Here is an 18,127-nt window from a genome sequence, read left to right on the forward strand (position 1 = left end):
GTGTGTATCCGAGTGCACCTGGGGGGTGCACAGTGCTCGCGTGTCTGCCCCGGGGCTCCCTCCGTGTGGGGCTGCTGCCGCTGGGGCCCCAGGTCGGCCCGGCCCCTCGGCCCCGACTGCCGTGGGCCGTTTCCCTGAAGCCGCCTCGGCGGTGACTCCCAGTTACCGTTGAAACAGAAACACTCAACCGGCTTTTCCAGTGCGTCTCGCCTTTTCCCGGACTGGCGACTCCCGCGGCTCCCTCCCCCGCCCTGCCCTCCCGGGGGTGGGGCCCTGCAGCCGGGAGGGAGGGAGCCAGCCGGGGATCACTGGGGAAGGCCAGGAATCCCGGGGCATGCTCCTGCCTGTGCCGGAGGGGGCGGGGCGGAGAGGGAAAGAACGAATGGGGGAGGGTGCTTGGAGAAAGAGCCGGGTGCCAGCCAGTGGTCCCTGGGGGCTGCGGTGAGAGGCGGGGCCCTCCCTGCCCAGTGGCTGTGACTGACAGTGGGGGTCCTCAGCCAGCCCGGTCTTCTGGCTCTGCCTTTGATGGGCGCGTTCCCCAGCGCAGCCTCGGGGGGGGGTGCAGCCCGCGCCCCTGAGCTACAGGCAGACCGTTGGCCGCGCAGGTTTCGGTGGTCGGGGCAGAGGGCCATTCCCTGGCCGCCCTCTTCGGGGGGGCCGGGCTCGGGACCGGTGGTGCGTCTGTCTGGGTGTGCCTGCGTCTGGACCCTGGGGAACTCCTGCCCGAGGCTGGGGGGCCATTACCTCCGTCCCCCTCGCCATGTGCCTGAGGACAGGCCAGGGCCGCTCCCGGGTCCTCCTGCTCCCGGGAGCCCCTGGAGGAGCAGAACAGGGGGAGTGGGGCCCCCTGCTCTCGGCCTCTCGGTCCGGGCATCGCGCACCCCTGGGCGCCGTGGGCTCCCTGGGCATCGTTGCACCTGCTGGTGGCCCCGAGGGCCTGGTGCTGCAGGAAAGCCCTGCTTGGTCCCTGCCCACGGGAGGTCGGCCAGCCGGCTGGATGGGGACAGATGGCCTCGCCATGGGGAGTGGCTGCCCCGGGCAGCAGGTGTCAGACCACGGTCCAGCGGGTGGCCTGCACAGGCGAAGGTGTGCCCCGAGGTGTTTTCCGTGGCACGGACCGTTGGCAGTGCCGCACTGCTGGGCGAGGGTGTGTGCCGCTGGCCGGCTGGCCGGCCGGGCTCTCAGCAGGCTCAGACCCGCGTGCCTGGACTGGATCGGGCCGCCGCGGCGAGCCGGAGGGGCCTCCCGCTGGAGCAGGGGTGTCGCCCTCGCTGTCACTGGGGCCACATCGGTCTCGTGGGCGCCTTCCCAGGACCGAGTGTGGTTTCAGGGCTGTGCACATGTAACTGTTCCCTGGCGAGGGGCGAGGAGCCGGGCGCTGCCGCCGGCAGGAACGAGGTGCCGGGCCGGGCCCGAGGGCCCGGTGTCTGCCCCCCGTGTGCCGGAGACCTGCCTTGCGACACGGTTCGCCTGTTTCATTGGGTTGCGTGTGCGCGGAGGCCGCCCGTTGAGAACACTGAGGAGACCCGTGTGGACGGGAGTCAGTGGAGAGGCCATTGAACTTGGAGTCCTGGAGGGGCAGGACTGGGAGGCGCTTCGGGGGTCGCCGGTGGGCGCCGGGGGTCCGTGCTGCTTCCCGTCCGCCTGGGTTGCCGTGCGGGCATCCGTGGCCGGGCACCACGCCGTGCACACGGAACCTCACCGGACAAGCTGTTTTTTGTAACAAAGTTTCTGCTTTTCTGTTTGTTTTATCTATTTATTAGAAGACTTCATTTTCTTTAGAGCAGTTTCGGGTTCCCAGGTGAATTGGGGGGAAGGCGCAGAGGTTTTCCCCGTACCCCTTGTCCTGAGCGGGAGGGGCAAGCAGTGGGCACCCCCCGCCACGCCTGGTGGGGGAGGGGGCGGGGCTTTGCCGAGGGCGTGCACTTCAGGGAAAGGATCGGAAGGAACTTTGATTCACCGGGCGGGCGCGGCGTCCCGGGTCTGGTCCCAGGTCTGGTCCCGGGTCTGCGTGGGGCCGGGTGGGGCCGGCGGGGGCTGGGGGGCTCTGGCTCTTGCTGACGGGCCCGTTAATGAGGGCGGGGCTGTCACTCCTGCCCTGCTTCCCGGCAGGTTGCTGGGCGCGGGCGGACAGTGCACTCGAAGGACCGCCGGGCAGCGCCGCCCGCCTGCCTGGCCCTGGCGGGGTGCATCCCGCCTGGGAGCTGGCAGGTGTGCTCGCCTGAGGCGGAGCCTGCGCGGCCGAGCCCGAGCCAGCAGCCGACGGGCAGCGCCGGGCGCCCGAGGAGCGGCGGTGGTGTCTTCTGTCCTCTCCTGCTCCTGCGGGCTGAGAGCCCCGAGGTTTACTGCAGAGTGGTGTGGGGGGAGGGGGAGTTGGGGTTTCCTGGGTGTGGCCCCCACAGAGGCCTCGGCCCCGGCACCTGGGGGCCCCTGCCTGCGTGCTCGGGCGCCCTCTCACCGTCAGCTGTCAGCCGGGCCTCGCTGTGCAGACCAGCGGCTCCCCGGGGCCAGGCCCTGGGCGCAGGGCAGACCGACGCTGCCCCCCAGAGGCCTCCGGTGGAACGGGGGCAGGCCGCGGGCCGGCGGGCGGTCCGGCTCAGGCACAGTGGCAGGGCAGGGAGCGGGGTCACGAAGGGGCCGGCAGAGGAAGGGTCCCTGCTGGCAGTGGGGGCCTCAGGTGGGGGGTCGAGGAGGGCCTCTCCGAGCCGGTGGCCCCGGGGGACGGAAACACGCAGCCCGAGACTGGCTGGGCCTGAGAGGCCGCACGGGGCCCTGTGGCGGGCAGCGGTGTTGGAAGGTGGCCGGGGGGGTGGGGTGGGCGGTGCGGGCTGGGACCGTGGTGGTAAGCACTGTGGGAAGCCCTCGGGTCCCCTGCCGCCCCCTCCCTAGTGTGGTTGCACTGGGGGCGCCTGTGGAGCAGAAGCAGGGGTCCCCCTTCCTCAAGGGGGTGCGGCAGGTCGTCGGGGCCTGTCAGCCTCTGGCCCCTGCCGCAGGCGCCTGTGTCAGCCGCAGAGCCGCTCCCCGGGCGGGTGGGCGGTCCCCGGGCCGGTGGAGACGCTGGGCCCAGAGGCCAGGCCTGGGCTGAGGCGCTGGGGCCCGAGAGCAGGCCCCGGGCGGCTGGGAAGTGTCGCATTCCCGGGCAGCAAGCCTGTGGCCCAGTGCGCCTGACCTGCGGGGTGAGACGGCTCCCAAGGGCCCCCTGCTTCCCCGCCCGAGGGGGCGTTTCCCAGACGCGGGCGGGGTGCAGTGCAGCGCGAGGGCTGGGGGCCCCGGGTTGGTGGGCCTCGGGCCGGGAGGACCGTGCTCCCGGCACTGGGAGGCCGCCCGCTGCTCCGTTCATGGTCTTTATCTTCTTGTTTTAAAGAGTTTATTGTTTTTTGGTTTGTTTGTTTGTTTTCATGTTCAGGGAGAGGGGAAGGGAGGGAGAGATCAGTGGTGTGAGAGAGAAACATTGATGGGTGGGCTGCCTCTCACACTCGCCCGACCGGGACCAAACCCGCAGCCCAGGCCTGTGCCGGGCCCGGGGATTGAACCGGCGACCTTCCGACGTGCAGGGCGCGCTCAGCCAGCTGAGCCACACCGGTCGGGGCGGTCTTTATCTTTTCCTGGTGGAAGACGGTTGCCGTGGAACTGGACGCCCGGGAAGGTGGTGGGGGCAGGCTCCCCGGCGGGGTCGCTGGGGCAGGACCCGTGTGCCCTCTGCGGCCCTGAGTCCCTGGCCGAGGTCCAGCCTGGGCGGGGGTGGGGAGGGGAGGCAGCGGGGGCGGAGGTCCTCGCGGGTCGCTCTCCCAGGGCCTTGGGCGGGCAGGGGAGGGGGGTTGGTGGCTCTGGAAGGACGGCGGACTCACGGACGTGAAGCGCAGACGGGCGGACACTGTGTCCATGGCGATCAGGTTGTTTTTGGGGGGTGGCGGTCAGAGAGAGCGGGTCTTAAAAACCTTCTTGGGGGGTCGGTGACGGGAGCACCTGGAGAAGCGGACGCGGAGGTGCCCAGGGGGGCCTGCCGGGGGGCGGCCGAGCCCCAGGCTGTCCCGGGGGGGAGCGGTCCGGGTTCCCGCGAGTTCCACAGGTAAAGAGCGCCCGTGTGACCAGGCCCTGCAGACCCTGCGGTCCAGGAGCCTGGGGTGGACACGGGGCGGCGAGGTCCACGTCAGCTGTAACCTCGGTCACCCACGTGGGTGTCAGGCGTCCCCCCCCCCGCCCCCTCTGAGTGGCCCTGGGGAGCTGGCCGACCGGTGGCACTGAGCGGACCCGGGAGAGCTGGGGCGGTGATGGCAGGTGGCCAGAGCTCGTGCCTCTCTTCACCGGAGCCCGGTCGCCCGTCCCCCCGGCTGCAGGCTTTGCGGGCGGTGGGCGGGGGAGCGAGCCCGGTGTGGGCGCGGAGGACGGGGGTGGCGATTTGCTCGGGCCTCCCGGGCGTCTGCAGCAGGGTGCCGGGGCCTGTGCCGGGCAGGCCGCCCCGACGGGGGCTCGGTGGTGGGGCGGGTGGGCGGGCGGCCGAGCCCTCGCGCAGGCGAGCAAGAGGCTGCGCCGTGGCCTCCGCGAGGGCGCCTGCGGGGGGTCAAGTGCGTTACAGGAAGAGGCAGCCCAGCGTCGTCACTTCTTGCCCAAGACGTTCTTGGAAGTGCTCTTGCCCCGAGTGAGAGTTGGGAAACGGCCTTCTATTTCGGGAGCCTGGTGTGCGTTACTTGGTGTTGATTGCTCGTGGCCGTGGGCCCTCTGCAAAGGTCACGCTGGCAGGGAGGCCCACGGGGGTGGGAGGGTGCGGGGGGCGGGGGCTGCTGCGGGCGGGGGCCCTGCCGAGGCGCCGGGGCGGCGGGGGCCCTGGGGCGGCTCGGGGGAGAGAGTGTCCCTGGGAGCGGCCCCGGGGGCCCCAGGGGCAGAGGGAGCAGGAGCGGGGGCTGCCTGTGCTCCGGTCCCCGCGACGTGTGGGTTGTGAGAGCGCCCGAGCCCCTGTCACAGGGCGTCCCCGTGGGCGTGTCGGACTGGACCCCGCTCCCAGGGTTGGGGGCAAACCGGCCCCCTGCCTCACGGCCGAGTGCCCCGCCAGCCTGGGGGGCTAGTCCTCGGTCGGGGAGGAGGGCGCTCTGCCCACGGGCCCCCGGCAGGGTGGGAGGCCACGGTGGGAGCGTCGTGTGTCCCCCGGAGCGCAGGGCCCCGCGGTCTTCCTTCAGGCGGAAGCAGAGGAGGGCGCCCCGTTCTTCCCCCCACCTCTGTCGCCAGCCCTGGGGGCTCAGGGAGCTCCGGTCCCGGGCCTGGCGGGGGCCGCTGGGAGAGCAGGGCTGCGAGGCCCTGACTCCGGGGGAGGCCCCGACACGGTGCCACTGGCTCCCCTCAGGGACCCACCATGGCCGGCGCGGGGGTGGGGGGCGTGCACTGCGGCCCGAAGAGCAGGACCCTCCCAGGGAGCCCCGGGGGCCCACAGGGAAAGCAGGCCTGGGGGCGCTGAGGGAGGGGGCGGGACGGGGGGGGTCTGCTTCTCCCCCAGGTGGAGCGCGGCGCGGAGCGGCCCCCCGGGCGGCACGGCGCTCACTGCTCTCTGCACGTCTCCTCTTCCCCGCAGGCCTCTGGCTGTACCTGGCAGGGAGCAGCCTGCCCTGTCTCACGCTGATTGGCTCTCCTAATTTTGGGTACAGGTCAGTGCACCGGGACCTGGAGGCCCAGATCGCCATCGTGACGGAGAGCCAGGCCCTGCAGCAGCAGCTTCACCAGGTCGGTGGCCAGGGGGCCGCGGGGTGGGTGGGCGGGGCTGCGTGCTCGGACCTGCCGGCGTCCTCGTGGTCCGGGGTGGCGGCCCGAGGTGCCGGTGGCACTGGTGCCAGAGAAACCTGCAGGGCCACCCTTGGGGCTGCTCCTCGGCAGGGCGGGGGACCGTGCTGTCCCCAGTGTGGGCACGGCGGGGGTCCCCAGCCTCTCCCAGGGCCGCGGGCTGCTGTGGGGGGATGTGGGGCGGAGCAGTGAGAGAGCTCCAGCCGACACCCCGTTGTTCCTGGAAAAGAGCCTCCCAGAGGGGAGGTGGGGGCTGAGGGGTGGCCGGGGGCAGTGTCCCCATGAGGGGAGACACACGTGGAGGGGGGCGGCCGGAGAAAGGCGGCATCCCCAGAGGGTCTCGCCCCCCTGAGGGACGACGGTCAGACTTATCCGTTCCAAGGGCAGAGTCCCAGGAAGCCACTGGCGCTCGTGGGGGGCCGTATGTGAGTGTCTGCCCGGGGCTGACGGGCTTCGAGGGCGCGGCCCAGCTCCCGTGTGTGTGTGTGTGGGGGGGGCCCAGGCGGGGCTCCGGGCGGCGGGGTCTCGGGGCCCCCGAGGCCTCAGCCGGTGGTGGCGTGCGGCCTGTGCCCTCGAGCGTTGGGGGGTCACCGTTGCGAAATTGCCGGGGCCTCTGTGGACGGGAGGGGGGAGACGGTCACGGCCCCGTTCCTCCCCGGGATCTGCCCCCCGAGATCTGGGAACCTCGTCTGGGCGCGCGGGGCCGCGGTGCCGGGAAGGGCTGCCGGCCAGGGGCGAGAGGAAGTGGCAGTGGTCATGCTCCGGGTGGCCAGCTGGACAGTCTGGTCTGCTCGGCAGCTTCCTGGCCACCGGGAGGCTTCCAGCAAATGACCGGGGAGGAAGCCCCTGCCCCGAGGGTCCAGCCGGGGACGCTGGCCTCGGAGCCGGGCCGGCGTGACGGGCCCACGGCAGCGCCCCGAGGCAGCGGGCCGGAGTGCCCCCGCGCCGTGCAGAGGGGGCTGCCGCAGACGCCTGGGGGGAGGGGCCTCCACCGCGAGTCTCAGTGTGAGCCTGGCCTCGGGCCGGGCGGGTCTCACGGGCCGGGGCCCATGCAGGGAGCAGCCCCCCGGCCCGGGCCCCGGGCCCCGGGCCCGCCTCGTCGCCCCACTCCCCGAGCGAGGGGACTGAACCCACATCCTGGCTCTTGAGAAAGGCTGGCCGGTTGTGGTCAGGAGCCGCTTTCCCAAGCGACGTGTCTGGGATGTTTTCTCTTCCTTCCCAAACCTGCCTCCCCGGGGCTTTCGGCGGCGGCGGGGGGCGGCAGGCCCTGCCACCGCGGCTCTGCCGCTCCTTGAGGGCAGGCGCGCTGGCCCCGGGCCTCGGAAATGCAGAAGTGCGCTTCTAGATGCTTCCACCTACGTGCCAGCTTTCTGGGACTGCGGCCGCCCCCCGGGAGGCCTGTCCAGGGCCCGGTCCTGGGACTGCCCAGCCGCCCAGAAAGTCCCTAGAACCCCGCCACCCCCTGGGGGGGCAGGCTCCACAGCCGCCTCTGGAGCGCCGCCGGGGGTGCGGGAAGGGCCCGGGGGGTCACGGTGGGCACTGGGAACGGGGATGTTTTGCCCGGAGCCCGGAGCTCCTCCCTCTGCCCGGCACACACCGTGGACCCCGAAGGCTTCCTGGTTTTGTCCGGAGAACCCGGCTCACCACCCGTGACCCCAGAAAGACGCCCTCAGACGGCGTGTGACCTCACTCAGCTCACTTCCTCCTCCCTCCGCGTGTGGGCCCGGGGAGGAAACTCAAGTGTTTCTGGTAATTTAACTGGAGTCTTGGCTGTGTGTTCGTTCGAGAACTTAAAGCCGGAGCCGGTCCGCGGGGACCTCCGCCCACCAGCCCCCCGAGACCGAAGCTGGCTCGTGTGTCGGCACGGCGACCAGGCTGTGGGTTCCGCAGCAGCCGCCAGGCCCGAGGGCCTGCGTCGGGGCAGGGGAGGGCGCCCAGGCTGGGGGCCGCGCAGACCCGGGCCAGAGAGCGCCCCTTTCCCGGCCGTGGGCCCCCGCCTGGGCGGCGGAAGGAGAGCCGGTCCTGTAAGGTTCTTCCCGGGGCCGGGCAGCTGTCAGGGACGCCCTCCGTTCCCGCCCCGGGGCACGCGCCACTAAGTGTTCCGGGTGCCGCGGCTGGTCCTGCGGCAGACGGGGCGTCTGCCTCGCCAGGGCCACGGGGTCTGCGCCGTGGGGTGCGGTGCGGGCGGCTCACAGCCGGGGGGGGGGCACGGAGGTCCAGGAGGGGCCTGAGCCCCCGCCGGCCGTGGGTTCTGAGACGGCCCCGCCTCCACCGGCCGACAGCGCAGTCCGCGAGGCGGCCGGGAAAAGTTTCCTCGCTCGCTGTCGAGTTGCCGGGTAAACCTCGGGTTGGAAGCACCGGCCGACGCGGGCTGTGTGCCCGGAGCGGGCCTCGGGGTGGCGTCTCCGTCCTGGGTGCGGGCGCACAGGCAGACCCTGGGGTGGGGTTCACGACGTCGGGGTTACAGGGCGCCTGTCACTTCACGGGCGGCGTCTCGTCGCTGAATGTGTCGGGCGCTTGCCCGCGTCGCTGGGGGAGTGTTCTGGGACGCGGCCACCCGTGGGGAGTGCCGGGCCGTCCCCTGGGCGTGTCGTGTTCCGGTGGCCGCCGGCCGCCCCGGGGGTTCCCGGTCGTTCCTGGCTCTGCGGGCTCCGGCGATGGGGTCCATGGGGAGCCCTCAGCCCGGGGTTCCGTGCAGCCCTCCCTCGGGGTGAGGCCTCGGGGGTGGCGCCTCCGGAGCGCCTGAGACCGCCGCGTGGGCCTGTGCGCACCCGTGCGTCCGGCAGCCCCGGGGGATGGTGCTGCGGGCGCTCGGCCAGCTCGGTTGAACAGCGGCCCTGAGGGCAGCACCTCGGGCAGCGAGGGTGGACTTCTGAGCCCTGTTCCGCCGGCTGCACGGCTCGGGCTCAGAGGTTCCAGAACATGGGCTCCTCTGCTCTGCTCAGGGGCGTCCGGGAGGGTCCCGGGCGGCCCCTGACCCCGCCGGTTCCTCTCCCCCAGGAGCAGGAGCAGCTGTACCGGAGGTCGGGCGTGGTGTCCCCCGCCACCTTCGAGCAGCCGGGTCGGCGGGTGCAGCTGTGGGTGAAGATGGTGACTCCACTGATCAAGAACTTCTTCTGAGGACCACAGGTGCCGCCCCCTGTGCGCACGGCTCCCGGGGCCTCTGGTGGGGCGGGGGTGGGGGGGCCCCAGGGCTCCGGGCTGTTGGGGGTGGCTGTGGGTGCCTCTCGGTTCGTGGGTGCTGGACGGGGCCACCCTCCCCCTTCCGTCAGGTACCAGGCCGGCCGGGAAGGGGTCAGCGGCCCAAGGCCCGGTGACTGCGGGACACCAAGGGAGACCCTGTGTGCCCCACCGGAAGCTGAGTGGGTGCTGAGGGGGCGGGGCCAGGAGGGGCCAGTGCCCAGCCCTGGGGCGCCTGGCTCGCTGCCCCCAGGGTGGGCCTCAGGGGTGCTGCCAGGAGCCAGCACTGGTGAGGGGGTGCACGCACTCCCCCCACCCTGGGAACTGCCCAGGCGTGGGGGTCTGTGGGCGGGGCATGGCGGCCCTGAGTGGCAGGCCCCCCCCAGCGGCCCCTCCCAGGCTCAGTGTCCTGGCTCCCCAGTCCTGGCCGCACCGGCCTGGCGGGCGGTAGTGGCCGGGCCTGGGGCCCGTGGGGACGGGCGGGCGAGACAGTCGGCGGCGGGGGTGGGGGGGTGTGCAGTGCTGGCGCCGCTCTGCGTTCACAGCGTGGGTTCCTCCGGGTCCCCCGGAATATAAAAACTTTTGAAGAAACCCAGCCCCCAAACATCCTACTGGTATCACACCTGCTTAGAACATTAGCAAGAGTTCCTTTGGGTCGCCAGATACCTGGAAGGTGCTCACAACACCTGTTGGTTTTTTAAGCATTTTTTTTTTCCTTTCAATTTGTTGACGCCTTTGACCGAGGTCTGGATAGGGCCCCCACCTTGGGATGGGGGACACTTCACCCAAGTCCCGTTTAATGTGTGGGTTTCTTTTTCTTCCCTTGAAACCTCTCTGTTGAAGAACGAACCTCACTTTTGTCAGGTTTACTGAAAACGTTTTAGTGTCACCTTCTTGACACGTCGTGGGTGCTGGTCAAAGGCCAGGGCGTCCCGCCCCCATGTCCCCGGGAACAGATCCCAGAACCTCACTGCCCGGCCACACGTGTCCCGGGGCTGGAACTGGCACGGAGACGGGCCTTCCGGGGGCGTGGGGGGGGGCTGGCGGCGCCCAGGGCCCCCTGGCTGGCCCTGGAAGACGGGCTGGCCGGGCCACACAGGCAGCCCCAGGGCAGCGCGGCCTGCAGGGCCCGGGCTGGAGGTGGGTGGCAGCCGGACGCACTTCCCTGGGGCTGCGGCACGTGAGCGGGCCCTGTTTACCTTGCAGCTGGTTAGTAAACTCCCCTGTGGGACAGTTGGACCGGAGAGGCCGAAAGAATGTGCCAGGGCAAGAATGTGCCAGGGCCAGCTCTGTTTGGAGAGGCTGTGGGCGCGCAGGGCCGCACCCCCTGTGGGGCGGGGCAGGCTGCACGAGGGAGCAACCCCAGCACCGCCCAGCCCCTCCCCTCGTCTCTGCTAATCACCTCCCGGCAGCCCCGGGCAGGCAGGTCTCTGCCCCCCACCCCAGCAGCTCTCCCCAGAGCTCCGCTGCGGGGCGCAGACCCGAGGAGTGGTGCGCAGGTGACCTCGGAGCAGGCCGGCCCCGGGCCCTGCCTCCCTGTCCCCGGCTGGTGCCCCGGAGCACCCGGAGCTGAGGCTCCTCTTGGGGAGTCCAGAGATAATTCTGTCAGCCCACAGCATGTTGTGTGATACGGCTGTTTTGGGCCCTGAAGGCAAAATTGGGAAAAGTTCCCATTTTGTGGTTATTACCAGGGATTGAGAAGAGGGTGCCTGGTGGCCTGGCCTGTTCACCCCCCCCCGGCCCCCCCCCCACAGCCGTCCCCCGGCCTGCATGTGAAGGGCTGCAGTGACCCCTCCTGGCCGGCAGAGGTGGTGGCCGGGCAGCCAGGCTCCTTGGCCTGGACGCCTGCCCTGGAGCAGCCCTGCCCCCGGGCCCAGGATGGTTGGTTGGTTGGTTGGTTGGTTGGTTGGTTGGTTGGTTGGTTGTGACTCGCCAGCCTCAGGTTCCTGGCTTCCAGGACCGCCCACTGAGCCGCAGTCTGGGCCCAAGTCCTCCAGCCAGTGTCCCTGGGGGGGGGGCGGCCTTGCCTCTGCTTGTGCCGTCTGTGGGCCCCACTAGCAGCCTTCCTGTGCCCCCTGCTTCCCAGCTTGTCCCCTCGGGCCTGCACCCCACGTCCCTGCCAGCCTCCAGTGGCAGCCCGGCCGCTCGGCTGGAGTGTCCTGCGGCAGCCTGGCCATCTGCCGTCAGACACTGCGGGGGTGGTTCTGGGGACAGGTGATCAGGGCTGCAGGTCTCAGCCAGGTGTATCCCAGGGCAGCTGGGGGCAGCTTCACAGCCCCCCATTACCCCATTACTTGGGGCAGCCGCTGGCCCCTCTGGCGCTGCCCCCCTTGGCCACCGTGTGCAGCCACAGGTGTGTCCGACTGCCTTTCCTTGGAGGTCCCAGCTGGGTCCCTGAGCCCCGTCCACCTGGACAGGGCCGGGGACCCGACATGTGACATGTGGGCCGAGGGACGTGCCCAGGGCCTTGTTCCCGGGCCGCAGACGGTGGCGGGGAGGCCTCGCTGGTCTGGGTGAGGGTCCCTGTGCTGTTGGAGGGCAGGTGTGCCTGGCCTGGCGACCCGCCCGGCTCACGCTGGCCCTGAGCGGGACCGCCGGAGGTGCACGCCGAGGGGTGCAGGGAGGGGACCGGAGACGAGGAAGGCGAAATGCTGCCCAGGAGGAAAAGGGGGGCCTGTGGACTTGGGGTTCTTTGTGTGGCTGCCCAGGACAGTCATGGCTAAGCTGGTCCCTGTTCCCAGGGGTCTGGGGACGGGGGCAGTGGGGGGATGTGCGTCGGCTGCATGGAAACGGCTCCTCTGGGCAGCGTGTGGAGAGGGCGCCGCACCCGAGACGGGGATGGAGGGCGGCGCCCTAGGGAACGGCCCGGCCGCGGCGGCTCCCGTGCTCCTGTTGGGGGCGGGGGTCACCGGCTGCAGCCAGGCCCCCGGGGGTGGTGGCGGCGCCCTGACCCTCGGTGCCGCTGCTGGGAGGAAGTTAACCCGACTGGCCCTCCAGGGAAGTCGGGACTTGGGGCTCGGTCCCTCCAGGGACACTTGCCCTAGCCACTGGGAATCACCCCCCTCCCCAGGCCTGTGCGGGGCTCTCGGTGGCCGTCAGGTGCTGGTCTGAAGCCGCTCAGGGGACGCAGACACAACTGGGTGAGGTCGGTGCTTTAATCGGCCCGCACCCCCTTCCACATGCCCCCGCACTCAGGTGCCTGGGGCTCTAACGGCCCCGGTTACTCAGGGGAATGGAAGGCGACCTCTGGCCGCTGCGAGCGCCAGCGCAGGTCTCAGGACCGGGTTTCCGGTGGTCAGCACGGCCTGCGGGAGGGTCCGGCCGGGCTCGGGCTCGGGCTAGGCCTGCAGCAGCAGCGCCACGGCCGCCAGCACCCACTTGGAAGCCCTCTCCTTGGTCTTCAGGTTGAAGGTCCAGACGTAGGTGGGGCCGCGCACGCGCGTCTTGTACACGGGACACTCATACATGTTCTTGGTCTCCATGCGGTCCACAGGGATGGCCTTGACGAAGATGACGGGCACGGCTGGCGTCAGCTCCTTCAGCCGCGCCTCGGCGATGACTCCGGTCTGGGTGTCCCAGCGCGCCCCTGCGGGACCGTGCAGGCGGTGAGCCCGGGGAAGGGCCCGGAGGGCGTGGCCTGCCGGGCCCCGCCCCCGCACGCACACCGGCCCCAGTCTGCTCGCCAGGGGCGCGGGAACGCTAAACATGGGGTTGTAGACGGGCCGCCGCTGGGGGCGCGTGACTGCCTCTGTCCACGGCGCACCGGGCACACACTCCACGCTGCCCCATCGTACGCCCGTGACGTACTCCCACTCCGCGGGAGTCACGGGGTCAGCGGCCCCGGCTCCGCCCCCCCTGCGCCCTGTGCTCATGCGCAGCCCGGCCTCCACACGTGCGCGCGCCCCGGCCCCGTTCTGCCTTTACCCGGGCCGCTGTTGTGTCCGCCCCCGCCTCGGTGATGGTTACGTTTCCTGTCTGTAATTAATTCCGAAATAAACACGGAGGAGGGCAGCATGCCTGTCGGTGGTGGTGTGGGCGCGGGGCCCTGACGCCGCCCAGCGCAGGGCGGCACCACTCGCTGGGCAGGGCCGGCCTTTGTGGTGGAGCCGCTGGCCCTCCGCTCAGGGTGGCGCCGGGGACGCGGCCTCTCCCTCCTGCTGCTCTGTCCTGGCACACAACAACCCCCCCGCCCCGTGGTGGCCGGCCCTGGGCTCCCTTGCTCCCCTGCTTGATAGGGGTGGGGCGTGGCCGGGGGCCCTCAGCCCCCAAATGCACCTGTGTCCTGGTGTCCCTCCCCTCCCTCAGACAGGGCCTGACATGGGGGCGAGCCTGCTCCTTGCCTGGAGGGCCACTTTCCCGTCCCCCAGACCGGGCTGAGCCTGTCTGCGGGACCCCGTCACTGTGTCCGGTCCGCTCTGAGCGCCCGGCCCCCGCCCCGTTCGTGGTGCACCCGGCTGTGGTGGCCAGGAGCCCATGCCGGCGGCCCCGGGGCCACGCCCTCACCTTCCATGAAGAGCCCGTACACGTAGGAGCCCTCGCGGGGCGGGGCGGTCACGTCCTCCCGGTTCTTCTTGGTCACCTCCACGGACAGACACATCCTGTCCAGTGGCCACTCGTTCTTCCTGGCCATGGACTGCATGATGGCCGTGAGGAAGGACTGCGGGTTGAAGAAGCCGGCGAGCCACACGGTGGTGGGCAGGGCGAAGTCCGTCGTCCAGGCCTCCAGCTCCTGCGGGGGTGGGGTGGGGTGGGGAGGCGAGCGGGTCACGCGGGGGGCCTCCGCCAGCCCCTCGGGCGGGCTTGAGGATGGCACCTTGTGGCCGGGACCTGGCTCCCTGCCTGGCTCCGGTTTACGTCGGGGAGCAGGAGGCTAGGACGGGGGGGGGGAGGGGGGCGCCGAACGCTGGGGTGGGTCGGGGGGAGCTGCTCGCGCTTCCGGCCGCCACTGTCTTCCCGTCAGAGGCAGGCCGGCGCCGCCAGTCCCGCTCCGACCCGGCCCAGCCCCGCTCCTGCCTGCTCAGGGCCGGGGCCCGGTGCTCACCCTGATGCGGAGCAGCAGGTCGGCGTACCAGGCCGCCAGGCCCATCATGGAGGGGTAGGCCCGGGCCACCCACGAGTCGGGCACGGTGTCGTAGAACAGAGCCGTGGACAGGTCTTCCATGTCGGTCGTGATGGTCAGCTCCCCCTGGGGGGCGGACAAGCGGGCAGGGCTGCGGCACTCGGCTTGTGGCGGGGCTGGTCAGCCCCGGGCCGCGCTTGGCCGGCTCCGGGCAGGGAGGGGCACCACCCGTGTGTGTGGTGAAGGTGTGGCTGTGTGTGGGGTGCGGGCCACCAAGCTGCTGCTGCAGACGCCCCGCGGTGGCCACACAGGCGCCTCCTGCTGCGGGTGGCCTGCTCTGGACGCCCGCAGCTCCACGCCGGGGACGGCAGGGCCGAGCTGCCCAGCCGCCTGCAGACGGTGGTTTGTTGTGTAGTTGAGGCGGTGAGTCAGCCTGCGGCGGTCCAGCCGACCCCTTGGTGGCAGCCCGACCCCTGTGGCGTGTCCGGGGGCCCAGCCGGCCCCTGCGTCTTTTACCTTCAGCCCCAAGTTCAGCTCCTTCAGCGAACGCCGCATCTCGTTGGTCAGGATGTTCATCCGCTCGCACTCCTGAAAGGCGACCACCACGTAAGGGGTCTTCTCGGCCGCCTTCGCCATGATCTCGGCCATGTTGAACATCTCTGGGGTCTTCTCCAGGATCTCGTCCAGCACGGCCTTCACCTGGAAGGTGGCCCCAGCAGCCCGGTCACTGCCCCGCCTGCCCTCCGGCATCAGGGTCAGGGCGCCCGCCCCCCCGTTCCCAGCCCCGAGTCTGGGAGCAGAGGCGGTGGAGTTGCCCGGGAACCAGGACACATCTGAGAAGGGGAAGGGAGTCTCGGCCCACAGGCTCCGAGTGCCCTGGCCTTCCAACACTCAGCCTGCTCCCCCGTGGGGTCAGCGGGCGGTCGTGGGGTTGGACTTCGTCCTCTGCGTTGTCCGTCTGCAGGGACAGGCCTGCACGGTGGCCAGGAGCATGCCCTGCCTGTCAGCAGACTTCTGGTGACCGTCCTTAGACCATGAACACGGTCACAGGGCCTAGCAGCACTGAGGGTCTTCCAGGCAAGGATTTGGTCTCCAGCCCTGGCCGGTGTGGCTCAGTGGACTGAGCGCCAGCCTGTGAACCACAGGGTCACGGGTTCCATTCCCAGTCAGGGCACAGGCCTGGGCTGTGGGCCAGGTCCCCAGTAGGGGGCGCGCGAGAGGCAACCACACACGGACGTTTCTCTCCTTTTCTCCCTCCCTTCCCCTCTGTCTAAAAATAAATCAATAAAGACCTTTAAAACAAAAAAAGAATTTGGTCTCTTTCCCTGGAAGCCCACCACTTGGCTGGTTGTGAGGAGCGCTCGTCACAAAGGGCGGAGGGTGACGCCTGCTGAGGCGGCCGAGGCGGGCCAGCCTCGTGGGGACACAGTGGACGCCCTGACGGCCTCGGTGCTGCTCGGGGGCCCCTGGGGCTGCCCGCTGCCACCGTCCGCGAGCCCCGGGAGGGGCCGTCCCGGGTTGGCGTGCAGAGGGCGTGCGGGGGCGGGCGGGGCAGGTGCCCCCCAGGCCTGTGAGCCTGCGCCCGCCCCAGGGTCTCTGGCCCTGAGGTCCGAGCGTGGTTGCCGACTGGTTGCGGGGGCCGCCGCCAATCGGGGTGTGGAGCGTGGGGCTCCTACCTTCTCCTCGCGAGACACGCCGGTGCCAGCGCCCGAGTCCGTCTCCTTGGGCTGCATCTCCAGGACCGTGCGGAACAGCTTCTCGGAGGTGACCGTCAAGAAGCCGATCTCGGCGTTGGGGTGCAGGCCGTACAGGTAGGGACTCTCGGGGGGCAGGTTCTCGTTGATGTACTCGTGGTACCCCTGAGAAGGGCGGCGGGTCAGCGGGTCAGCAGGCTGCCCAGGCGGACCTGTGCGGGCCGGGGCCTGCTTACTGGAATCCACCCCCCCCCCCATCTTGCCCTCTGCGCACACCTGCGGCCCCGACCCTCCTTCCCGGGCCGCTGCCCTTTGCTCCCCAGCTACTGAACTGACCTCCCCGCCCCTGCCCAGAAGCTGCATTTCAAACCCTCTTGGGTTCCCTGACTTCCTGCCCAACGACTGGTGTGCCCCCTGGAGGCGACTCGCCGGCCGCTGCCCTCTGGCACCGGGCCTCCCAGAGCGAGTCCGTGTTGAACGGGCGGCCCGCCCCCGGGAGCCCTCCTCACCTTGTAGTCCAGGTTGGGGGGGGTGTGGAACCCGGGGGCCAGCTGCACCTCCCCCTCCAGCATCTCCACCCGGATGTACTCCAGCAGGTAGGTCCTGCAGAGCCGCCGGTCCCAGTCGTCCGTGATGTGGCCGCCGTACATGATTTCCCCGAACAGGTAGCGGAGGTCATCCCAGGGCACCTTGCGGGAGAGGATGGAGGCATGGGGTGGGGGGGGGCGCCCAGCCCTCCGCCTGCGTCAGTGTGAGGCCGGCTCCCGTGCAGTGCCAGGGTCACCTGCGTCCCTCCCCGCCCCGCTGTGCCTGTCTCAGGCCGCAGGGGACAGTCCTGCTCTCTGCACTGTGTGCCTTCACCAGAGCTCTGCTGCTGTCCGCGGCCCCAGCTGGCCCCCTGCACGTCCCTCCCGTGTCGGCCACGCTCCGTGGCGTGGGCCCCCGGGACTCCTTCCCTCCACCTCCGCCCTGGCCAAGCAGTCCGACACCACAGCAGCGGGTTTAGACTCCTGAGCAGCACCATGGGGCTCTCTGGCCGTGAACTCCAGCTCGTCTGGCCCAGGGGGGGGCCTCCTGTCGGGTCTCACGGACAGTGCCCGGCCCCCAGTCCCCTCGAGCGCCCCTCCGTCCCCAGCAGCTCTGAGCCCACGCGGCCTCAGGGCCCTGCAGCACAGCCAGCCGCGGGCACGGGATGGCCACCCCGATCCTGGACGCCCCGGGGCCCACGGAGCGAAGACCCAGTTGGGCAGGCGGGGGACCCTGCCGGCGGCGTGCGATCACACGTCCTGGCCGTCCGGGTCCCGGGGTCCAGCCCAGCCAACTGGCTTGCCAGCCCAGCGGCTGCCCAGCGGCTGCCCATCTGCACCTGTCCAGCCTCGGCCGCTGTGGCCGCACCCCTTTCCTCCTGCCGCTCGGCGAGCGCCGCAGCCACTCAACTGAGACCGTGCCTCCAGAGGTGTCCGTGTAACCGTCACCAGGGAGACGGCTCACGCCAGTTTATCCCCACCCCCCGGGGGCGGGTGCTCTCTGGCGACGCCATGGCTCCCGCAGCGCCCGCCTGGAGTGGCTGTCTACCGCATGCCGGCGGGTTCAAGGTCACCGAATAAAACAGAGTCGACTAATCAGTTGTCTGATCTGGTCTCGTGGATTTTCAGTTGTCATGTTGACATTCTCACGACACGAGTTTCTCTGCTCGGGTACCTCGGGGGGTGCTGAGCGGCTGCTCTGGCACTGGGCTGTTCCACTGCCTCACAGCGGGGCACTCCCCGGCCCCCAGAGAGCTGCCCCCCCCCCCAGGGCCTGCCCGTCCCCTCCGGGCGGGGACGGTGCGCTCGCCCCCAGGGACGCCTGTCGGACACGGCACCAGGCCCCCGCAGGGCGTCTGAGGAGGTCTGAGTTTGTAGCAGACACTTGGCGTGGGAAGCACAGATCTCTTTTCTCCGGGTCGGAGGGACCGAGGGACAGGGGTGACGCTGTCACTTAACATTTCCAGGGAGTTCGGGCAAAGCAAGTGCCCCCCATGTCCCCACCTGCCCTCCCACACCACCCCCCCATCCCCATCCCCGGAGTGCAGGGCGCAGCCTGGACACGGGTGTGCGCACGGCGGGAAGGGCCCGGGGAAGCCTCTAGCAGTGTCACCCCCCCCACACCAGAGCCCCCCAGACGGCCGCTCTGACACGGGCGCGGTGACGGGACACCCTTCGAGTGGGCTGTGCGTCCATTTACGTGTGAGCGTTCGGCTCAGATCCTGTCCCTGCTGAAGTGAGCACCCATCCCGTCTGACCACCGCAAACGAGAGACCACCGCCCCTTCCCCCAAAGAGCGGCTACGGGACCTGAGGCCACCTCGGGGGTGGAGGGTGGGGCAGGGGGTGCAGGAAATGGCTCCTGCCCCCTGGGGCCTCCTGCCTCCCCCAGGTCTCCCT

The 18,127-nt window shown here is 70.7% G+C and overlaps 2 protein-coding genes across 2 annotated transcripts in view; one reads left to right on the forward strand and one right to left on the reverse strand.

Moving 5' to 3' along the window:
• PGS1 (phosphatidylglycerophosphate synthase 1) overlaps positions 1 to 12,574 on the forward strand; it is a 28,038-nt gene extending 15,464 nt beyond the window's left edge. Inside the window, exons 8-10 of the mRNA XM_045835914.1 lie at positions 5,564 to 5,712; positions 8,770 to 8,898; positions 12,443 to 12,574. Coding sequence (XP_045691870.1) covers positions 5,564 to 5,712; positions 8,770 to 8,889 — 269 coding nt within the window. The 3' untranslated portion in view covers positions 8,890 to 8,898; positions 12,443 to 12,574. The remainder of the gene's footprint in view (positions 1 to 5,563; positions 5,713 to 8,769; positions 8,899 to 12,442) is intronic.
• Positions 11,757 to 18,127, reverse strand: part of DNAH17 (dynein axonemal heavy chain 17) — an 85,796-nt gene continuing 79,425 nt past the window's right edge. The window contains exons 75-80 of the mRNA XM_045835881.1: positions 16,212 to 16,391; positions 15,685 to 15,867; positions 14,525 to 14,707; positions 13,991 to 14,134; positions 13,453 to 13,678; positions 11,757 to 12,535 (exon numbers count right to left, since the gene is read on the reverse strand). Coding sequence (XP_045691837.1) covers positions 12,288 to 12,535; positions 13,453 to 13,678; positions 13,991 to 14,134; positions 14,525 to 14,707; positions 15,685 to 15,867; positions 16,212 to 16,391 — 1,164 coding nt within the window. The 3' untranslated portion in view covers positions 11,757 to 12,287. The remainder of the gene's footprint in view (positions 12,536 to 13,452; positions 13,679 to 13,990; positions 14,135 to 14,524; positions 14,708 to 15,684; positions 15,868 to 16,211; positions 16,392 to 18,127) is intronic.

This window comes from Phyllostomus hastatus, unplaced genomic scaffold (assembly GCF_019186645.2).
Source record: "Phyllostomus hastatus isolate PE091 unplaced genomic scaffold, TTU_PhHast_1.1 phas_contig_210, whole genome shotgun sequence".
In the NCBI taxonomy this organism is placed as follows: Eukaryota; Metazoa; Chordata; class Mammalia; order Chiroptera; family Phyllostomidae; genus Phyllostomus; species Phyllostomus hastatus.